The sequence below is a fragment of the Pelobates fuscus genome, chromosome 13, assembly GCF_036172605.1.
Source record: "Pelobates fuscus isolate aPelFus1 chromosome 13, aPelFus1.pri, whole genome shotgun sequence".
NCBI classification, from domain to species: domain Eukaryota; kingdom Metazoa; phylum Chordata; class Amphibia; order Anura; family Pelobatidae; genus Pelobates; species Pelobates fuscus.
The window spans coordinates 42,125,427-42,144,043 of NC_086329.1; the positions used below are offsets into that span (position 1 = coordinate 42,125,427).

At 40.5% G+C, this 18,617-nt stretch overlaps 1 protein-coding gene across 4 annotated transcripts in view; it reads left to right on the forward strand.

Moving 5' to 3' along the window:
• The window catches only part of CCDC88C (coiled-coil domain containing 88C), a 103,932-nt gene that overhangs the window by 51,539 nt on the left and 33,776 nt on the right, over window positions 1–18,617 (forward strand). For all 4 annotated transcript variants that reach the window (XM_063439755.1, XM_063439756.1, XM_063439757.1 and 1 more), the window contains exons 4-12: window positions 1,907–1,976; window positions 2,162–2,220; window positions 3,579–3,662; window positions 6,027–6,167; window positions 7,962–8,146; window positions 8,301–8,382; window positions 8,951–9,109; window positions 13,562–13,708; window positions 14,559–14,703. In XM_063439755.1, coding sequence (XP_063295825.1) covers window positions 1,907–1,976; window positions 2,162–2,220; window positions 3,579–3,662; window positions 6,027–6,167; window positions 7,962–8,146; window positions 8,301–8,382; window positions 8,951–9,109; window positions 13,562–13,708; window positions 14,559–14,703 — 1,072 coding nt within the window. The remainder of the gene's footprint in view (window positions 1–1,906; window positions 1,977–2,161; window positions 2,221–3,578; window positions 3,663–6,026; window positions 6,168–7,961; window positions 8,147–8,300; window positions 8,383–8,950; window positions 9,110–13,561; window positions 13,709–14,558; window positions 14,704–18,617) is intronic.

The following is an 18,617-nucleotide window of genomic DNA, read 5'->3' on the forward strand; positions in this document are numbered from 1 at the left end:
CATCGAAGACCCCACAAACCGCTGCAGCTTGGTTGGGGTCTCGCTGTCCTCCACCCACCGAGGGCCCAAGACCAGGATCCAGCTTCAAGTGGGTAGACCTCTCCTAGTCCAGACAGCGTAGCAGGAACAGCTCCTATAAGAGCTAATGATTATGCTCAGGGGAGTATTGTGACATAGCAATCCCCAGAGTGAATGTAGTTCTCCAATCCCCCAAACATGAGCCAAGACTTCATGAAGGGGTAAATAAATCTCTCTTTAATGGGAGACACACTTGGCCTTTTATGACAATCCCCATGCAAGGGTTACGCCCACATGCTCATTGTCGGGCACTCCAACACAAAGACACAGACCAATAAGAAGAGTGATTTAAATGCCCGCCACTCCCATAACAAACATACAATCCTCCTCCCTGCTTGGGAGATAATCAGTAACTGTACAAACTCTAATCCAATTCTCTCCAAGAAATGAAAAAACTTTTTTTTTTTTTTTTTTTTTTTTTTTAAACACTCCAAAAGTACCCTAAAAATACATAAAACCCCACAAACCTCCCCTGAAAGCCCTGATCTGGGGGACCAACATATCCAAAAATCACCTAAATCAGTTCAGGGGTTCAGAAATTTTATAGAAGTAATAGTTTTTACCGACCGCAGGCATGGCCCACAGCCGAAAATAGTTTCATAGAATCGCGTTTAAGTACCGCTGGAGGACCAACCGGGAACCGCGAGGTTTTCATGCCAAAAATAGTTCCAGGGCATTTGTGGCCAAGTCCCCCTGAAGTCTATTCGCGGTTTTGGTCCATGCGAACAAGATGGCAGCCACCTCGTAGTCGTCTATAGGAATTGTGGCCACCCAGACGAACACTTAGACCACTGCGGTGGAAATTGCAACCAGGTATCAATTAAGCTTAACAAGCTTCAGGGTGGTCTACGGTTCGTGCAGCTGTCCGGTAAACGAACCATATAGTCCCAATTGCACGAACAGAGCCTGTTTAAAGTATTTTAGCCAGGTCTATTCCAGGGGCAAAAGTCACAGGAGGCTGGCATGCAGGCCCCTACAAAAACAGTGGGGAAGTTACGCTCGTCACACAATTATTAATTATTATTAATACTCCTTGACTCTCTCTCTCTTTAGTAGCTTCACAGGTTTGCCTCCCTTCGGCTTATAACCTTAATTTAATAAATTAGTAATAGTATATAATAAATAAGGCTTATCCTATAAGTTTAAAGCCTGAAATGCCAATTTGCCTCATTTATGTTTACTAATACTACTGGAGCCAAAAGCCGTCGCGTCTGTCCTGTCCTGTCCAACCGGTGTTTTTTCCTTGGATCCGCTCTTGCCTATGACTCACAGACAGGAAGGGACAAGGAACAAGGCTGTGTTGGGAGTTAAAAGACTATTTTGGATCAACGATATTTACATACCGTAGTTACAAAGCTGAAAAGAGACTTGCGTCCATCAAGTTCAGCCTTCCTCACATATGTTTTTGCTGTTGTTCCAAAAGAAGGCAAAACACCTAGTCTGAAGAGCTTCCAATTTTACAACAAACTTAGAAAAAATCCTTCTTGACCCCAAAATAGCAGTCCGATTTACAGAATAACTATCAGGGTTATATATTAAAATAACTGTCCGGAATCCAAGTGAATGTCAAACTTAAGACCAAAGTAGCTGGACTGGAAGTATGTCTAGCATGACAAATTTCACAAGTTTGGCTATTTTGGCCTTAAATTTTAATTTAGATAATGCTCACTACAGTGAATAACTCTGTATGTGTTTACAAAGTTTGTCTTAAACGCTACAGTACTTTTTCTTTGAATTTTTTTATTCTGCATTTGTAGTATAACCTTTTTGTTGATTTAGCAGTTGAGTCTCTATCTCAAATCTGTACTATTTCTTGTTTCCATTTTAGGAGGTATTGCAGCAACTGATTGTGATGAATTTGCCAAATGTTTTGTTAATTGGCAAAGACCCCCTGACTGGTAAGTTTTAAAACCATCTATCAAAGCTTTACTTGATCCTGAATTTTTAAAATTAATGTATTTTTTATTATATGTACTTGCGCATGTTCAGACTTTCATTTCACAGCCTAATGCCTCATTAAAAATAGTTGTTGGTTTTTTGTTGGTTTTTTAAATCTCTATATGAATTTTTTTTTTCCCTTCAGGTAAAAGCATGGAGGAACTGAAGAAAATTCTGTTACTGATGCTGGGGTGTGCAGTGCAGGTAATCTTTAAAACCATTCTACACTAAACACTACAGTCACATAACATGGATTTCATTTTAATAGTATGAGCTCATCTGCTCACCTGTTTAGCCTAGGATTACAATATATAATAATTATTATTAACACCTGGCATGAGTTTGACAATACTTCAAAAGATTGCTTAAAATCTAGAATTAATAGGACAAAGTGTGATAATCTCTGTCCTTAAGCAGTAAGAGGTAACATTATCTAACTTGGGTCATTTTCTTTACCACGGTCTTTAGACCTGCAATTCATCTAGTACCAAAGAGGCTACAGATGTTTGTGAAATGCATTTACCATGATCCTCATCCAGGCTCAACCAGGGTGAGGCAACCTTTGGCACTCCAGATGTTGTGGACTGCATTCAGTGTTGTATATAGCGCGAGGCTAACAAGGCAATTGCCTTAGGTGGCATTTTCCAGGGGGCTGCAAAGCGCCGCACCTACACACACCAGCAGATGCCTTGTTATCATCGTGCTCAGGGGGCTGGCTATATGTTTTGCAGGCGGGCAGCGAGCGAGCCTATAGTCATGGCTAGGGCAGCCCACCAAAATACACCACTGCCTACATCTCCCTAGATGCTTTGCCCGCATTATGGCTGTAAGAGCATTATGGGATATATAGTCCCAAAGGTTGCCTACCTCTGCAGTCTAGGCTGGTTGAGAAACATGAGAAATACAAACCTGTACTGTACATTCTGGGAAAACCAACCTCTCTACAATGACATGATATACAGGTTGGTGCCGAAAGTATTTATCTATTCTATACTGTGTTAAATAAGTAACCACTAAGTCCATTTCTCTGTTTGTATCTTGGTAATATAATGCTTTTTCATGACACTTCGAAATTATTTTCAGGGTTATACAATAAAAAGGGAATTGCCCAGACTGACCTATGGTTTTATTTTTTTATAGTGTATCCAGTTTACCCTAAAATTAGAAATTCTGTTTTCAGTTCCTGACAATTCTCTGTTCAGTGAATAATCCTGTTTGTGGTTTTATAGTTGTAGTGAGTTGACAAATTATTGCATTTTATTATCCCAAAGATTTTTCTTTCAATAGTCTGTTTCCTTGTTCTTCTCTATTAAGTTAAACCATCACCACTGCTTTCATTCTATCCAGAACACCGCAGAAAGTGGTTTGATTCTATACGACAAGACATAGAACATTCACAAGTACCATGTAATGTTTAATAAAGCTGTATCTGGGTATTGATTATAAAGTTATTTGTGACTGTCTATTATAAAGAATCAGAAAAGAGTGACTGTAACTTTCTAATGTCATGTGCGCACGCATTGTCTTTTTTTAAAGATGATCTATTTGTGTGTTTTCTCCAGTGTGAAAGGAAAGAAGAGTATATATTACGGATCAAGCAGCTGGATATCGAGACACAATCAGGAATAGTATCGCACATTCAGGAGGTAGCCATGCTAATGACTATTTAATTATTTATTGATGAAAGTCTGTGTGTCAATGATATGGAATGACTTATGTCATCACTGTATGAATATAGTTTTATATATTCCCAGGATAGGTTCTTTTAAGTATTACAGATATTATGATCAGTCACAATATCCTGGGCTGTCATTTCTCAAGGGCTGTGATGTTATACTTATGGCATGAGTGCCAACAGTGGCTCTTAATGTCTGTCTACAGTGTAGCAATCAGTCCTGAAGGTAAATTGTAATAAGTCGCCATGACCTCACCAGTTAACCCTGATAATAAATAATGGCCCAGGCACTCAAGGTGAAACCCAAGTAAGCAGGTTTATTGGAGCATAAATAAGCAATGTTTCGACCCAACAGGGTCTTTTTCAAGCTTGAAAAAGACCCTGTTAGGTTAAAATATTGCTTATTTCTGCTCCAATAAACCTTCTTACTTGGGTTTCACCTTGAGTGCCTGGGCCATTATTTATTATCCAGAACTGTGAAGTGAGGTTTGGCTGACCTCAGGCCCCGATTGCACCCTGTGGACCGGTAGAGTGTGGTGTCCTTCACTTAATCGCCATCGATCACCAGCTAACCGGTCATATTTAGGGATGACTCAAGCAATTTGGAGAAGAAGCAGAAAGCAGATGGGTAAGGCAAATCCAACCTGTGAACGGGAAGGTTTACTGGGAGAGAGAGCTCAAATTGGAACCATTTAATTGAGGACTTGGTTTCTTCAAAAGGCAATTGGGCCGAAAAATATTAGCCTTCACCGCAAAAGGGGAAGCATGGGTAGCTGTCTAGGGTCCAACTTTTCTGTGACCCCCAGTTATCCACTCTAACTGAAGACTGTTGAATATTTTGTATTTTGTTCGCCATCATTCATAAATGTAGGACATGGGATGGATGGAAAAGTACAATACTGTACCGTGTTCTGAAATTATACTTGAACTGCTGCTTGTGAATGAATTCATTTTTAAATTGAAAAATAAAGATATATATAAAAAAAAAAAAAGAAAAGTACAATATTGTATTGACCACAGGCCGTGGGAACCCAAACCAAGCGCACATCTACTCTGAAGACTCTCCACTCAGATTTGTGGGGGGAACATCAAAGCGCACATGCAGTTCAGATACCATATTTGTCTCTACTGAATAGGTTCACATCTTTAGGTAAAATTATAAAATATAATGTTTGCACTTGTTATGGAATTTGGCTAGTCTATGTATAGATAAAATTTCATGATCTAGAACATGCTACTACCGTATATACTAGTCTATAAGTAGAGTGCAGTTTTTTGACCAACAATTGTGAAATATGCTATGACTCATGGATAAGTTGAGGGTACGTGTTCCCTTATTTGTACCTTGTTCCGTCTGATATCCCCCTGCATTCGCATGGAATTGTTACTCTTCTGTTATGTTACAGAACAGGTTCTGTGTGGTCTCCCTTGTTAACACCTCGTGATCACCGACCACCCCTGGCTGTTAACCACAAACAAGCATACCCTGGGTGGCCGCCATTTGTATATACGAACGCACGTGTTCAAACAAACTTGTCTCCCGAACGCAGGCAGTGGTACATGGTCGTCAACGGCATGGATCCCTGAGTCGGCGACTGCAAACCGCGCTGAAACTTGTACCCCTGCCCGTTCAACTTCCCAACCAGCTAGGAGAACGACGTTCGGCAGTCAAAATTGCCCCGCATTCAATGTACAAAATTCTTTCGAAACTAGCACTGACACGTGGATACGTCGACTGCGTTTTAAAATGAAGTTTACGACTAAAATTTCTCGACTTACACACGAGTATATACGTTATGTCATATTTGCCAAACAGGTGTAACTTAAGGATATAAATACAGTGTGTGAATTATTCTACACCCTAGTTATTTTATTTTTTTTTCTTGATCTGTTCACTGTAACACACACTACATATTTTGGGTGGAGAGAGCTACCAGCAATGAGTTGAATTTACCTTCAGGCAGTAATGGAAGTCTGCTAATCTCATTTCCGTAGACAATTTGTCAAGTTTTAAGAAACCTGACAACTTCAGTATTTGTTTGTCAAGGAGGAATCTGATCCATCTTCTTTTTAGTTTTGTTTTAGTGTTAAACATGTAGACTTTAAATTTTCCAAGCAGTTAAGTAGCAGTTGACCAGGTTTAATGTTGTAAACCTACAATGTACTTACGCACTTATACTGCTTATTTTATTTTAATAAGTCGCTATTATACTAGGAATGTAGTGGTCACCTATGTCCTGTAAAATAGCTTTAAGTGTGGGTGCGGGCGCAAATTTTTTTTTATCGTTGGTTCAAGGTGAGATGTATATTCTATCTGTGACTTTTGTATTGGCAGGTCACACATAACCAGGAGAATGTATTTGATCTTCAATGGCTAGACCTTCCGGACATGGCTCCAGAAGAACTCGAAACTCTTTCCAGAAGCATGGTCCTCAGCCTCAGGAAGCTTATTGATGAAAGAGATGAATGTAAAGAGGTACATTCACTCAAAATGTGCTTAGATCTGTATTTTAGGTCTGTAAATTCTACATTTCTACATGGAACTATAGTATTTTTTTTTTACTAGAAATCAATATTACTGTTTTTTATCATATGTAAGTAAAAATATGGTGCTTATCAGATGGGCCGCACATGTGGCATGTGAACAAACAAAATAATATATCACCAAGATTAACCCCTTAAGGACCAAACTTCTGGAATAAAAGGGAATCATGACGTGTCACACACGTCATGTGTCCTTAAGGGGTTAAAGAGAGCAGTTACAAAAAAAAAAAATCCCACATGCTGTGACCTCTGTTAACGCTTCTTAAACAAACAACTGTGTGTCATGTGTGTCATGGGTAACGCACAAAGAACACAGGATTTGCCGGTCCATTCTACAGAAATGATCTAGCTCATGGAGAACATTTTCATGATGGACATATGTTCCCTTACTCCCAGCAGGAAATTCTGACTAGACCTACTGTATATTGTCAAAATGCAGATTGCCAGAGATAGTCTTTTTGTTATGGGATTTTTATTTATGGAAAAAGGTCGTCTGTCTGTGAATCAACTACCATTAATTCACAGACAGTCTGCGCTGAATGGTTTGTCAAATCAGAAAACAGCTGGAATGAAACTAATCTGAGCTACATACGCTTCAATAATTCCTCTGGCCTGCACAGCAGGGCACTGAATACTCCGTGGTTTTGGGAATTCGGGGAAAGTCTAACTTTATTTTTTTGATTTTCTATACGTTTAGCAGTGAGCCCCCAGCATTTCACACAATAGAGACTGCAGATACCTAACCACTAAACTATCACCAAAAGTGATTTTATTGATTGTATTTTGATAACCGTGGCTTGCAGACTTTATACAGCAGCACGTGGCGCACTGGGTGCAGAAGACCCTCGTACTGAAATAACTGCAATTATTCTATAATTATACACCCAGTGGTAGGATAAATTGTATACATTCCTAGGCTAAGGGGTTGGCACCCCTTACTCTAGTGCTAATCGACAATGGGCATTCCCCTAAACTGGACCCAATGGACCAGGGATAACTTACTTTGGTCCTAAGGGACCAGAGGTAATCACCTTACCCCAGTAATGATTAAAGATGGACAGATGGAAACTGTAAGGAGACATTTCTATTTTTTCACAGAGGGCAACTGAAGGCCATAGACTGGCCCTACTGGCACAAGGCCTGTGCGCCACAAAGTCATATTATAACAAATTCCCTCCATTCTGTATAAAAGTTAAATAAAATTCCACTTCAAAAGTTCTGAAGCATAAATGCTTACTCCATGGTGGGATATTAATGTAGCACATGGGTAGGCCCTCCAGATGTCATGGACTACATCTCCCCTGATGCTTTGCCAGCATTATGGCTGTAAGAGCATTCTGGAAGATGTATTCTGGGTAAGAAAGCTCAAGCAGGCTACCCACCGATAATTGGGGGCTAAGCTGCTTGCTTTCACAGGTACAGGACTCAGAGAAGCAAATTCAGCCAGAGAAATAATAAAATAGAAGTAATTTTATTCCAGAAAATGAAGTGCAAAAATATGTAAAATAAAAAAGTGCACTATAAGCTATAGAATTGGTCCTACTCGGTTCGTCCACACTTGTGGACTTCCTCAGGAACCTCACTTTAGAATAAACTGTGTATAAAAACAAATAAAAGCCAAATGCAAGTGTTTTAAAAACTGCAGGGTTAACTATGTCAGAACATTTACTTAACACATTTGAAAAGTTTTAATCTTTGTCATACTAACGTTCTGCATTGGTTACAGGTCATAGTGGATCTTACACAAGAGAGGGATTATTTACAGTCTCTAAACCCACCAAGTCCAGTGAAATCTTCCATCCCAGAAAATTCAAACAGTTTGGTTAATCATCTGTCCAGTGAGGACAAACAACATCTTGCAGTGGAACTTGCGGATAGCAAAGCAAAGCTCAGAAGGATAAGACAAGAGCTGTGAGTAGTTTTGGTACATCAAGTTGCCTGTTGATTATGGTTTATTAATTCTGGTAGTCCTTATGGTAGCCGTTTTACAATATATATTTCAGGGAGCTGGGGGGAGTTAGAAGGCTGTGCCAAACATAACTCCACAATCTTGTTATATTTCCAGGGAAGAGAAGTCTGAATTATTACTGGACACGAAGCATGAAGTGGACAGGCTTATTCTAGAGCTACAGAAATTAAAGCAAGATGTAAGTTTGGTTCCAATCCCCTATTATTACAACTGCAAAGTAATTTGGGGAATTTTAAATCCAAGAAATGAAAGCCTCCTACCAACTCAACCTTATCTTTCTGATGCTGTACATGAATATTGGGTCTTTCTTTTCTTGCTTTTCATTTACATGCCCCATGTTGGCAGTAAATCACAGGGTTATTGGACAGGGTACCTGACATATATGTTCCTATGGCTACCAGACACTGGCCGTTATTTGGGGATGCTAAGGGCTTTGTCGCACCATCTCCCCATTGAGCCAGGGAGGAGAGGCTGGATATTTAATTAGACAAAGTTTTGGTGTCTGGCGTTTGTATCTGTTTATGAATGAGTGTGTGTGTGTATGTTTAAGTGTGCATGTATATCTATGTTTGTGGGTGAACCTATGTAAGCCCCTCAAATTGTAAGCTCTAGAATCACTCCTGATTGAAAAACCTAGCTCTATGACTTGCTTTTTCCAGTTGTGGTCATACAGAGGGATATACCTAGAATTATGCAAGATTTTGTTCCTTTATATTGAGTTTTATTTACTTTTTGGTTTTCTCTAGAATATCCAGCTTGCAGCTGAAGCACGTACTGCTCGCACCTATAGAGATGAGATCGATTCCCTGAAGGAAAAGGCAGGCAAAGTAGATCGTCTGGAAGCTGACCTGTCCCGGTGCAAGGAGAGGCTTCATGATGTGGAATTTTATAAAGCTCGAATGGATGTACGTCAAATGGCTAAGACTTTAATTTAAAGGGACACTATAGTCACCAGAACAACTACAGCTTATTGCATTTGTTCTGGTGAGTAGAATCATTCCCTTCAGGCTTTTTGCAGTAAACACTGTCTTTTTTATTGAAAATGCAGTGTTTACGTAACAGCCTCGGGATAACTCCACTGGACACTCCTCAGATGGCTGCTAGAGGCGCTTCCTGGGGCAGTGATGCACAGTGTGATTGACATTATGCATGCAGACACTGACTTTTCCTCATAGAGATGCAATGATTCAATTAATCTCTATGAGGGGATGATGATTGGTCAGGGCTGTGTTTGACTTGTGCTGGCTCTGCCCTTGATCTGCTTCCTTGACACTCTCAGCCAATCCTATGGGGAAGCATTGTGGTTTACTCAGAATACAGCAGGCAGGTCAGAGGCAGACAGGGACAGAGCCAGCAGCTGCAGACTTTAATGCTAGTAAGATTTTACTATATTTATGGAGGCAAGGGGGGTGGAAGGAGGTCAGGTGGGCTAGATGGTGGATTTAACACTATAGGGTCAGGAATACATGTTTGTGTTCCTGACACTATAATGTTCCTTTAACACAAAGTAACACAAAGTACCTAGTCAGAGTTGCCACTTCTTTCAATTTCACCAATGGTTACATTCCTCAAAATGCATGCTACAATCTTACTAGCGTACAATACAAGGAACTGAGCTGCCCTTTTAACTCTTAGTTCTAGAGGTCTCAAACAATCAGAGAGAAGCCTTTAAAAAAAAAAAATTGTACTGTGCCAGACATCTATTTATTCTGCTTTAAATAGTGGCCCTGTAAAATTGTATTTTGACGAATGCAACCGCTATTTAAGCAGCCACGACATGTCTCTCTGTGTCAATGAGGATAGACCGTTTGGCTGCCGTCTATGACACTACCTTTTCGTTGTCACTTTTATTTAATAGAAATATAAGCATAATCACTGGTTTAGTGTATAAATATATTTAGCATTCATCATGTCATTTTGCGCTTGATAAGTTTTGTTTACTAGTTCAGACCTCATCCTCCTGATGAAAAGAAGGATCATAAATAATTAAAAAAACAGATCTACAGGAGGAGTGGAGAGAATATATTGTCACAAACAATGATGGTTCAAATTTTCCCTAAAATGAGGGGCTGTTTTAAACCTTCGGGGGTTTGCTTTTATTTCAAAAGATCTTTTATGAGTAGTGGTAATTTGGAAAAAAAAAATTTAAATGTAGGACAAAACAGATGAGCGTGAGATTTTCCTTTCTAGCTAGTCTATTTTTGTTAGCACTTTGTAACTCTCCCCCACTCTATATATAGTAAATAGACCCTCTGGTATCATAGCAATGGTTTCAATATGAGAACAGGAAATCTCTCAAATGTATAACAAAATACTAGTTAACAAGGGTAGATGAGAAATCGTTAAAGCCAGTGTCACCCTACCTTGACATTCAGGCATCGTAGAAATATGACTCCAATAAAGCATTAAACAATATCACACAAAGGGTAGAACGAGAAAGTGTGAAGTGGATTGTGAACAAACTAGTTATATTAGAGACAGATTTAAGAAATAAACTATAGGCTTGCCTTAAGAGAGAATTTTTAAGGGACTTCTTTAACCAATAAACACTTGTAGAAAGTCTGATTGTGGGAAGAAGGATGTACTAAGGAATGGGGTTGTCCTTGAGAAATATTGTAGGCAAAAATGTGTAATGTGTACATACCATTTACTCAGTTTTATGAAATGGAAGCATTCATCCTATCAATGATGTTCAGTCTGAGATTTCCGTATTGAAACCTCCAGCCATTGTCCAAATATACTGAGCAGAGTAGACTGGCACCATTTGTGCAAATATCAGGTTAAACCTGTCATTAATTGTTAAACAGTTAAGTTAAGATGACGCCTAGAACTTCATGGCACCATAACAACTGGGATGAAGTTATGTTGCGTGGAGTGGCCCTTTAAGAGTTTTGTATTTTGTATGCAAATGTTAGACTCTTGGATTGAATCCTAAAGGGGATAGGAAGCCAACCTAATGATTGGCAAGGAGTAATTTGTGAGAGAAGATAAAAGAAAGAAAGATAGCCCTGGCAACAGTATTCATTATGTGCTGCAGAGAGGAAGTATGGCTTCTAAATAAACTAATTAAGGGAGAAAAACACTAGTTTATTTGGAGAATCAAGAGGTTGAAAAAGCTCTTTAGTAACATCTTGTGTAAGATATAGGCGTTTGCGGGTAAAAAATGTTTTTTAAGGAGTTGAAAGTATGAGAGATGTTTGAGATTGTAAGAGTAGGTGCTAATAAAAAAAAAAAAACTGACAATGTAAGACTTCCTCTTGCAATATTTAGGTGGGAGCATCTTTGTAGTTAGCAGGTAATAAAGATATCCGGTTTCATAATTTTTAAATACATTGTGAATGTTTTTTTTTTTTATTTTATTATTTTTTTTTTAATGCCAAGTTATTTTAATTTTTAAATGGTGCAGGACTTTCCTAAAAAGTTGTGTGCCCAAATATGCCCATGAATTACATTTATAGCAAAAATATCTGTAAAATCTATGAAATGTTTGTGTAAAAAGGCTGTTAACATGTAAACATTTACTTTGGCCATTTACCTGTTTGTACACTTTGGTTCTGTAAGGTTACGGTACATTATTATCTTCTTTTGGAGAATGTGCTTTGTTGAAACATTCCTTGCTATAGCAGATTCAATTTCCAGATTCCCGGGGAGGAAGAGGGCAAGGAGCAATATGATCTCATTAACATTGCATATGCCCACTACCCCGGTCAGGTTGCACCGCTGGGTAGATGAGAAATGACAAATAATCCCAGTGAATAACTTCTTCAGTTCCTGATTACGTTAGTCCACTTGTTTTAGAAGATTTTTTTTTATTTTTGGGCTTAAATACACATAATGATTTATTCTACTCCCGTTAAGTAGACAAGGATTGTTTTATAGCACAGAACATACTGCCACTACCTCCAAATTGTAGTGAATTAAAAAAACTGCAATATGTAGTTAGAAATAGGGAATTGGGAAAAAAAGTATTGTTTTGTGAATAATCTCCTCATTCCCACCCCATTTCTGTCAATTACCAAACTTGAATTCCACAAATGTAGATGCAGTTACAGCGAATAAGTATGGGTTGATCATCTAGTTTACTGAAATTTCTAACTCTTTAAAGGGACAGTCAAGTGGGAAACTTCAGTTTATAGCGAGCAGTATGCTAGTATGTTTCATATTTTTGAAATTAACTCTGATGGACTCCATTATAACTGGCCATGTGATACTGGATATTTATTCTGGATCCCAAACAACTCTGTGCTGATTGTTTCTCCTCTAATTCTTTCATTCGGAAAATATCCTAGATTCATATCCAGGCATTCTATTGTTAAATACATTGGTAGCGGAGAAATGTCCTATGAGATTTACTTGGGTCCATTAGCATTAAATAGCTACCTTACTGGTAAATATACAGCACCACCTGTTGGTTATAATGTGGGACCAACTCTGTTTCTACAAATAAGTGGCCTTAACAAGCAGACCCCCAACATTTTCTCTAAGCTTCTACAGCACCATTGCTTATCCAACTCCTCAATGGCAGCAATTCACCTGTGTGCATGCAGGACTATATTTGGTGGTCCTGTGAGTAATTTTACATGCCACCTGCTACTTGAGGTAGGTGGTTCAAGGACTGACACATAGATACTTGACTTAAAGCATAGAAACATAGAATGTGAGGGCAAATAAGAGCCATTCGGCCCATCTAGTCTGCCCAATTTTCTAAATACTTTCATTAGTCCGTGGCCTTATCTTATAGTTAGGATAGCCTTATGCCTATCCCACGCGTGCTTAAACTCCCTCACTGTGTTAACCTCTACCACTTCAGCTGGAAGGCTATTCCATGCATCCACTACCCTCTCAGTAAAGTAATACTTCCTGATATTATTTTTAAACCTTTGTCCCTCTAATTTAAGACTATGCAGAGTCTTCATGTTTAACAACCTCTTTTCTGAAGGTTGACCCCCAAATTCGTGTAGCTTCAAGGACTTAGGCAGGAATCAAACCTTGCAAATCAGTGTTCAAAGGAACAAGTACCCAAGATCAAGGTGCATTTTATAGTAACTTCGGTCCAAGAACATAATTGGGTTTATATACAGCAAGGTCTTCTGTGTTCCAGCTCTCACCTTGGGCCACAATCATAATTATAAAATGTGCATTAGACCTAGCACAAGCAATTTGCATGGTTCACATAACATAGGTCAATATATGGCCTTTTTAAAGATGGAGACCATAGACCCACATCCTTCCAAGCAATCTGTATTTCTTAGTCTCAGGTTTGCAGTGTTATCTGAAACGTAGGTTGTTCTTTGTGTATATATCTGTAGTTTTCATGTGTGTTGTCACATACTTAATCTTGTCTTCATTAACTACAGGAACTAAGAGAAGATAATCTGATTCTCATTGAGACAAAGAGCATGTTAGAGGAACAGCTGGCCACGGCTCGAATTCGCACTGACAAACTTCATGACCTTGAAAAGGAGAATTTGCAGCTAAAGTCTAAAATCCATGACCTGGAGTTGGTAAGAGACTCTGGCTGTACCCCACGTATATAGAAGTTTAGTTATAATCTAATCCTCATACTGAACCTGAAGAGCGTGTAAGATCGAAAAATTGCGCAATTCAAATTTTTTTATTATACAGATATTTCTAGGTTACAAAGTGAATTTTTTTTAAAAAAATACATTTTGAAAGATGCAGATAAGAAAACATATTTATTACATTTTGTAAATTCACGTCCTAACTGCCAAACCCTACCCTTTCTTAGCAACAGAGCTTGCCTTTTCCTGCTAAGCTGATCTATCCCTTTATGCAAAGGGTGGGTGGGTGTCTCCTGCCAGTTTAGTAGATTCAAATTGTCCTGCTGGCACTGAGATACATGCCTCAGGGAAGGAGGCTGACTTATTCTCATGGATGAGAGGAATCCACCAAAAGATGTCAGAGGAAATTAATGGTGTGTAAATGCTTAGACGGGACCAATGTTAGCTGGTGAAAAGCCATTTTCAATATCCAAGTGTGGGTGTGATAATAAGGTGTTTATCATCTGACCCCAAAATTACCCAAGGTCAGAGTGATAGAATGTTTACCCATGTTTTAATGCTGAAAGTTCTATTGAAAACTCTAGTTAACAGAAAAGGTCTCCAAACTTGTCTAATGCAATCTGTATGTCAACCTGCCTGTCTTAGTTGTGAAGGCATGTAAACAGTTACATTGTAAACAGAAGGTGACTTGTTTAACTGTTTGAACCAGTGGCAAAGTCAAAGATCAGCAGCTTGAAATTAGACCAAGAGTTTTCAGTAAGTAAACACAGGTCCTTTTAGTGACATCCAGTGTGACAAGGGAATAAAGGATATTCTTTGCTCTGATTTATAGGATCGTTACACAGACAAGAACAGGATCGAGGAACTAATAGAAGAAAACATGGTGCTGGAGATTGCACAGAAACAGAGTATGAATGAGTCTGTGCAACTGGGCTGGGAGCTGGAACAACTCTCAAGAAGCACCGATTTGTCTGATGGTGAGCTCTTTAATCAATCAAAAACGGATTGATGCCAGATCCTGAGCTGTTCTTTTTTTTTTTTTTTTTTTTTTTTTTTTATTTCTTCTTCATCCCTGTACGAAAGAATGGAAGCCAGATCTCGCTCTATGCTGATTTACAGTGCTGTAAATAATGATCAATGAAGAATCTCAGTCTATGGCTTTTACTGTGCTGTAAATAATTATGGACACAACTGCTTTAAACTGCATTAAATAATGATTGATGTAGGATCACACTCTGCACGGCTTCACAGTGCACTTAATAATGAAGGATATAGGATTCTGCTCTGTGCCCATGTACAGTGCTGTAAAGGTAAATGCAGTAGCCCGTACGTACCCTGTTATGTTTTGCAGTCATTTTAATTAAATAACCTATTTCTATATTTGGGAATAAAACAAAGTCCACACAAACAAGATTGAACAGCTCAGGAAACAATTCTCCTCTCCTTGCCGTTCTCTTTCTCAACCACACATAAATCATGCCTTCCCTACCCTTCAGACTTTCTTCCCGGCTACTGAACAAGAGGACTCAAGAGATCTCTCTGCCCATGTCTTGTGCCTACCCTAACACACATCTTTAACTGCTCTCTCTCTCTTCTGGCACTGTTCCTGCTGACCTTAAACATGCCACTGTAGTACCTATCCTGAAAAAAAACATCTCTTGACCCATCCTACCCCACTAACTATCAACTTATATCCCTGCTCCAAAGAACTTTCCCACGCTTGTAAAATGACAGAGCACTGTGATTGGATGGCTTGAAAATCCATCCAATCACAGTGCTCTGTGTCATTTTACAAGCGTGGGAAAGTTCTTTGGAATTTTCCCACGCTGTGTAAAATGACACAAAGCACTCCGATTGGCTTAAACCAGCCAATCAGAGTGTTCTTAGCCTAATTGCAGGGCGTGGCAAGGCTTTATAAGCCTTCCCCCGCCCTGCAGAGCTCAATCTGCACGGAGCCCTCCATGGGTGAAGATGGATTATTTTTTTGCGCTTTTTTTTTCTTCTTTTTTTTTTAATTGCGTCGGTTATTATGGATTTTTATTTGGCCTTTTTGGGGGCTGAAGAAAGAAGATTTTAGAAGAAAGAAAACATCGAATGGCAAGTTATTTTTATCTCTCCTTTTTTTTAAACAGGGTTTTAGTTAAAGGTCCCCCCCTCATTATTTTTAGGGTGAGGGGGGTAGGTAGGGAGATATGATTTTTTGTGGGGGGAGGGGTGACTAGGGTCCCCCACCCCCTTTGTATTTAGGGCCCCCACCCGCCGCTCAGGGGTGGGGGCTGGGGGGGGACAGTAGGTCCCCCCCCTATTGTTATTTTTAGTGCCCCCACCCGCCGCACAGGGGTGGAGGCGGGGGGGGACAGTAGGTCCCCCCCTTATTTTTAATTTTAGGGCCCCCACCCACTGCTCAGGGGTGGGGGCCGGGGGGGACAGTAGGTCCCCCCCTTATTTTTAATTTTAGGGCCCCCACCCACCGCTCAGGGGTGGGGGCTGGGGGGTGACAGTAGGTCCCCCCCCAATTTTGTTATTTTTAGGGCCCCCGCCCGCCGCACAGGGGTGGGGGCCGGAGAGGGGGAGGACAGTAGGTCCCCCCCTCATTATCTTCATGGCCCCCACCCGCTGCCGGGGGGGGGGGGAAGGAGAGTAGGTCTCCTCCCCCCCCCCCCCCCCCCACCTTCAACCACTATTGTGGACAGAGAGTCCCTGTGGTTTTGGGCTTCAGCTGTCAGCTCTAGCCACTCCCACAGCAGAGCTGACAGCCTCAGCACACAAAGCGCGTTCACAGTGCTTTGTGTGCTGATAGCCCGTCTGAAGTATTCACCCATGCGTGAATACGTCAGACGTGAGGCCTTTTTAGGGCCTCTGAACGCGGAAGTCCCTCTGGTGGCCGTCTGACTGCAACAAGAGGTGTTCCAAGCTTCCAATGTAAACACTGCATTTTCTCAGAAAATACAGTGCTTAAAAGAAAAAGGATCCGGGTAGCTGTAGCACTCACCTGAACAACCTCATTAAGCTGAAGTTGTTCAGGTGACTATAGTGTCCCTTTAATTCTCCTTGACCTCTCTGCTGCCTTTGACACCGTTGATCATGCTCTCCTCCTTCAAACTCTTCAATCGCTCGGTCTCTGTGACTCTGTTCTCTCTTGGTTTTCCTCCTATCTCTCCCAACGCTCATTCAGTGTCTCCTTTTCCAAGCATACCTCCTCCCCTCGTTCTGTCTCGGTTGGAGTTCCCCAAGGCTCTGTACTTGGTCCCCTTCTATTTTCTCTTTATACTGCCTCTCTTGGCAAGCTTATTGCCTCTTTTGGATTCCACTACTTCCTGTACGCTGATGACACTCGGATATACCTCTCCTCCCCGGACCTCTCCCCTGCCGTCCTGCAACGTGTCACTGCTTGCCTTTCTTCCATCTCTGACGGGATGTCCTCACGCTTTCTGAAATGCAATCTCTCTAAAAATGAACTCCTTGTCTTTCCTCCTCCTAATACTGATCCTCCTCTCTCGCTCTCCCTTCAAGTCAGCGATATCCACATAAGTCCATCCTTGCAAGCATGCTGTCTTGGCATCATACTTGACTCTGGACTCACCTTTGAGCCTCACATCCAGTTTGTTGCCAAATCCTGTAGGTTCCAACTCAAAAACATAGCCCGCATCCACCCCTTTCTTATGCAAGATGCGACCAACGAGCCTGTCCATGCTCTAGTAATTTCCCGCATGGATTACTGTAACCCTCTCCTGATTGGTCTCCCCAAAAGCCGTATTGCCCTGCTACAGTGTGTAATGAATGCTGCAGCTAGACTGATTTTCCTCTCTAGTCGGTCTTCTCACACATCACCCCTCTGCCAGTCCTTACATTGCCTTCCTGTATCCTATAGGAGTCAATGCTAACCCATACATTTAAAGCACTGAACAATTTTAGCCCCTCTTATATCTCCTCAATGATTCATAGGTATGCCCCTCCTCGTTCCCTCTGCTTTGCCCTTGACCATCTTCCCTCTGCTTTGCCCTTGACCATCTTCTGACCCATACGGCCAACTTGCGCTTGCAGGAACTCTCGCGGGTGGCTCCTTTCCTATGGAATAGCCTGCCTACCGCCATCAGACTCTCCCCTAGTCTTTAATCATTTAAGAAGAGCCTTAAAACCCATCTCTTCAGGAAAGGCTATGGCCTCCCAGAGTAACCTCTACCTTACAAACCTGTCTCTTGCTCTCTCCTATAGGGCAGTGCTTTACTCTCTCCTCCAGCTCTGCTTCACTCCCACCCTATTTGATTCATATTTCCTGTCCTAACGTGTCTTATACCCCACCTCCTATAGACTGTAAGCTCGTTTGAGCAGGGTCCTCTTCAACCTATTGTTCCTGTAAGTTTTCTTGTAATTGTCCTATTTATAGTTAGATCCCGCCTCTCATAATATTGTAAAGCGCTACGGAATCTGTTGGTGCTATATAAATGGCGATAATAATAATAATAATCAATCAATACAAAGTATACAACACTTCTTCTGCCAAGTCCATCAGTAATTGACGTTAAATACAATTCATGTAAAGCCCAGTGTCTAAATGAGATACATCTAAATAGACCTCTTGATACAGAGGTGGATCCAGGGGATAGCATCAGGGCAATTTTGCTCCCCCTAGAGGCCATAGGCATTAATGTCAAGCTGGCAACAGGCCATCACTACCTTGTTAAAAAAAAACTTGTCATTTTATGTGTGAGTCTGTAAACGATCTCTGCATTGTTGTATATGTCTGTCTGTCTCTCTCGGTTTATGTATTAATCTGGGTGTTGATGTTGGTGTTTGTTATTGTATTCATGTTTATAAATGTGTTTATCTTTGTTTGTGTGGATCTATGTGTCTACTAGTTAAAATCTGCCTCAAAACTTATTAGTGTACG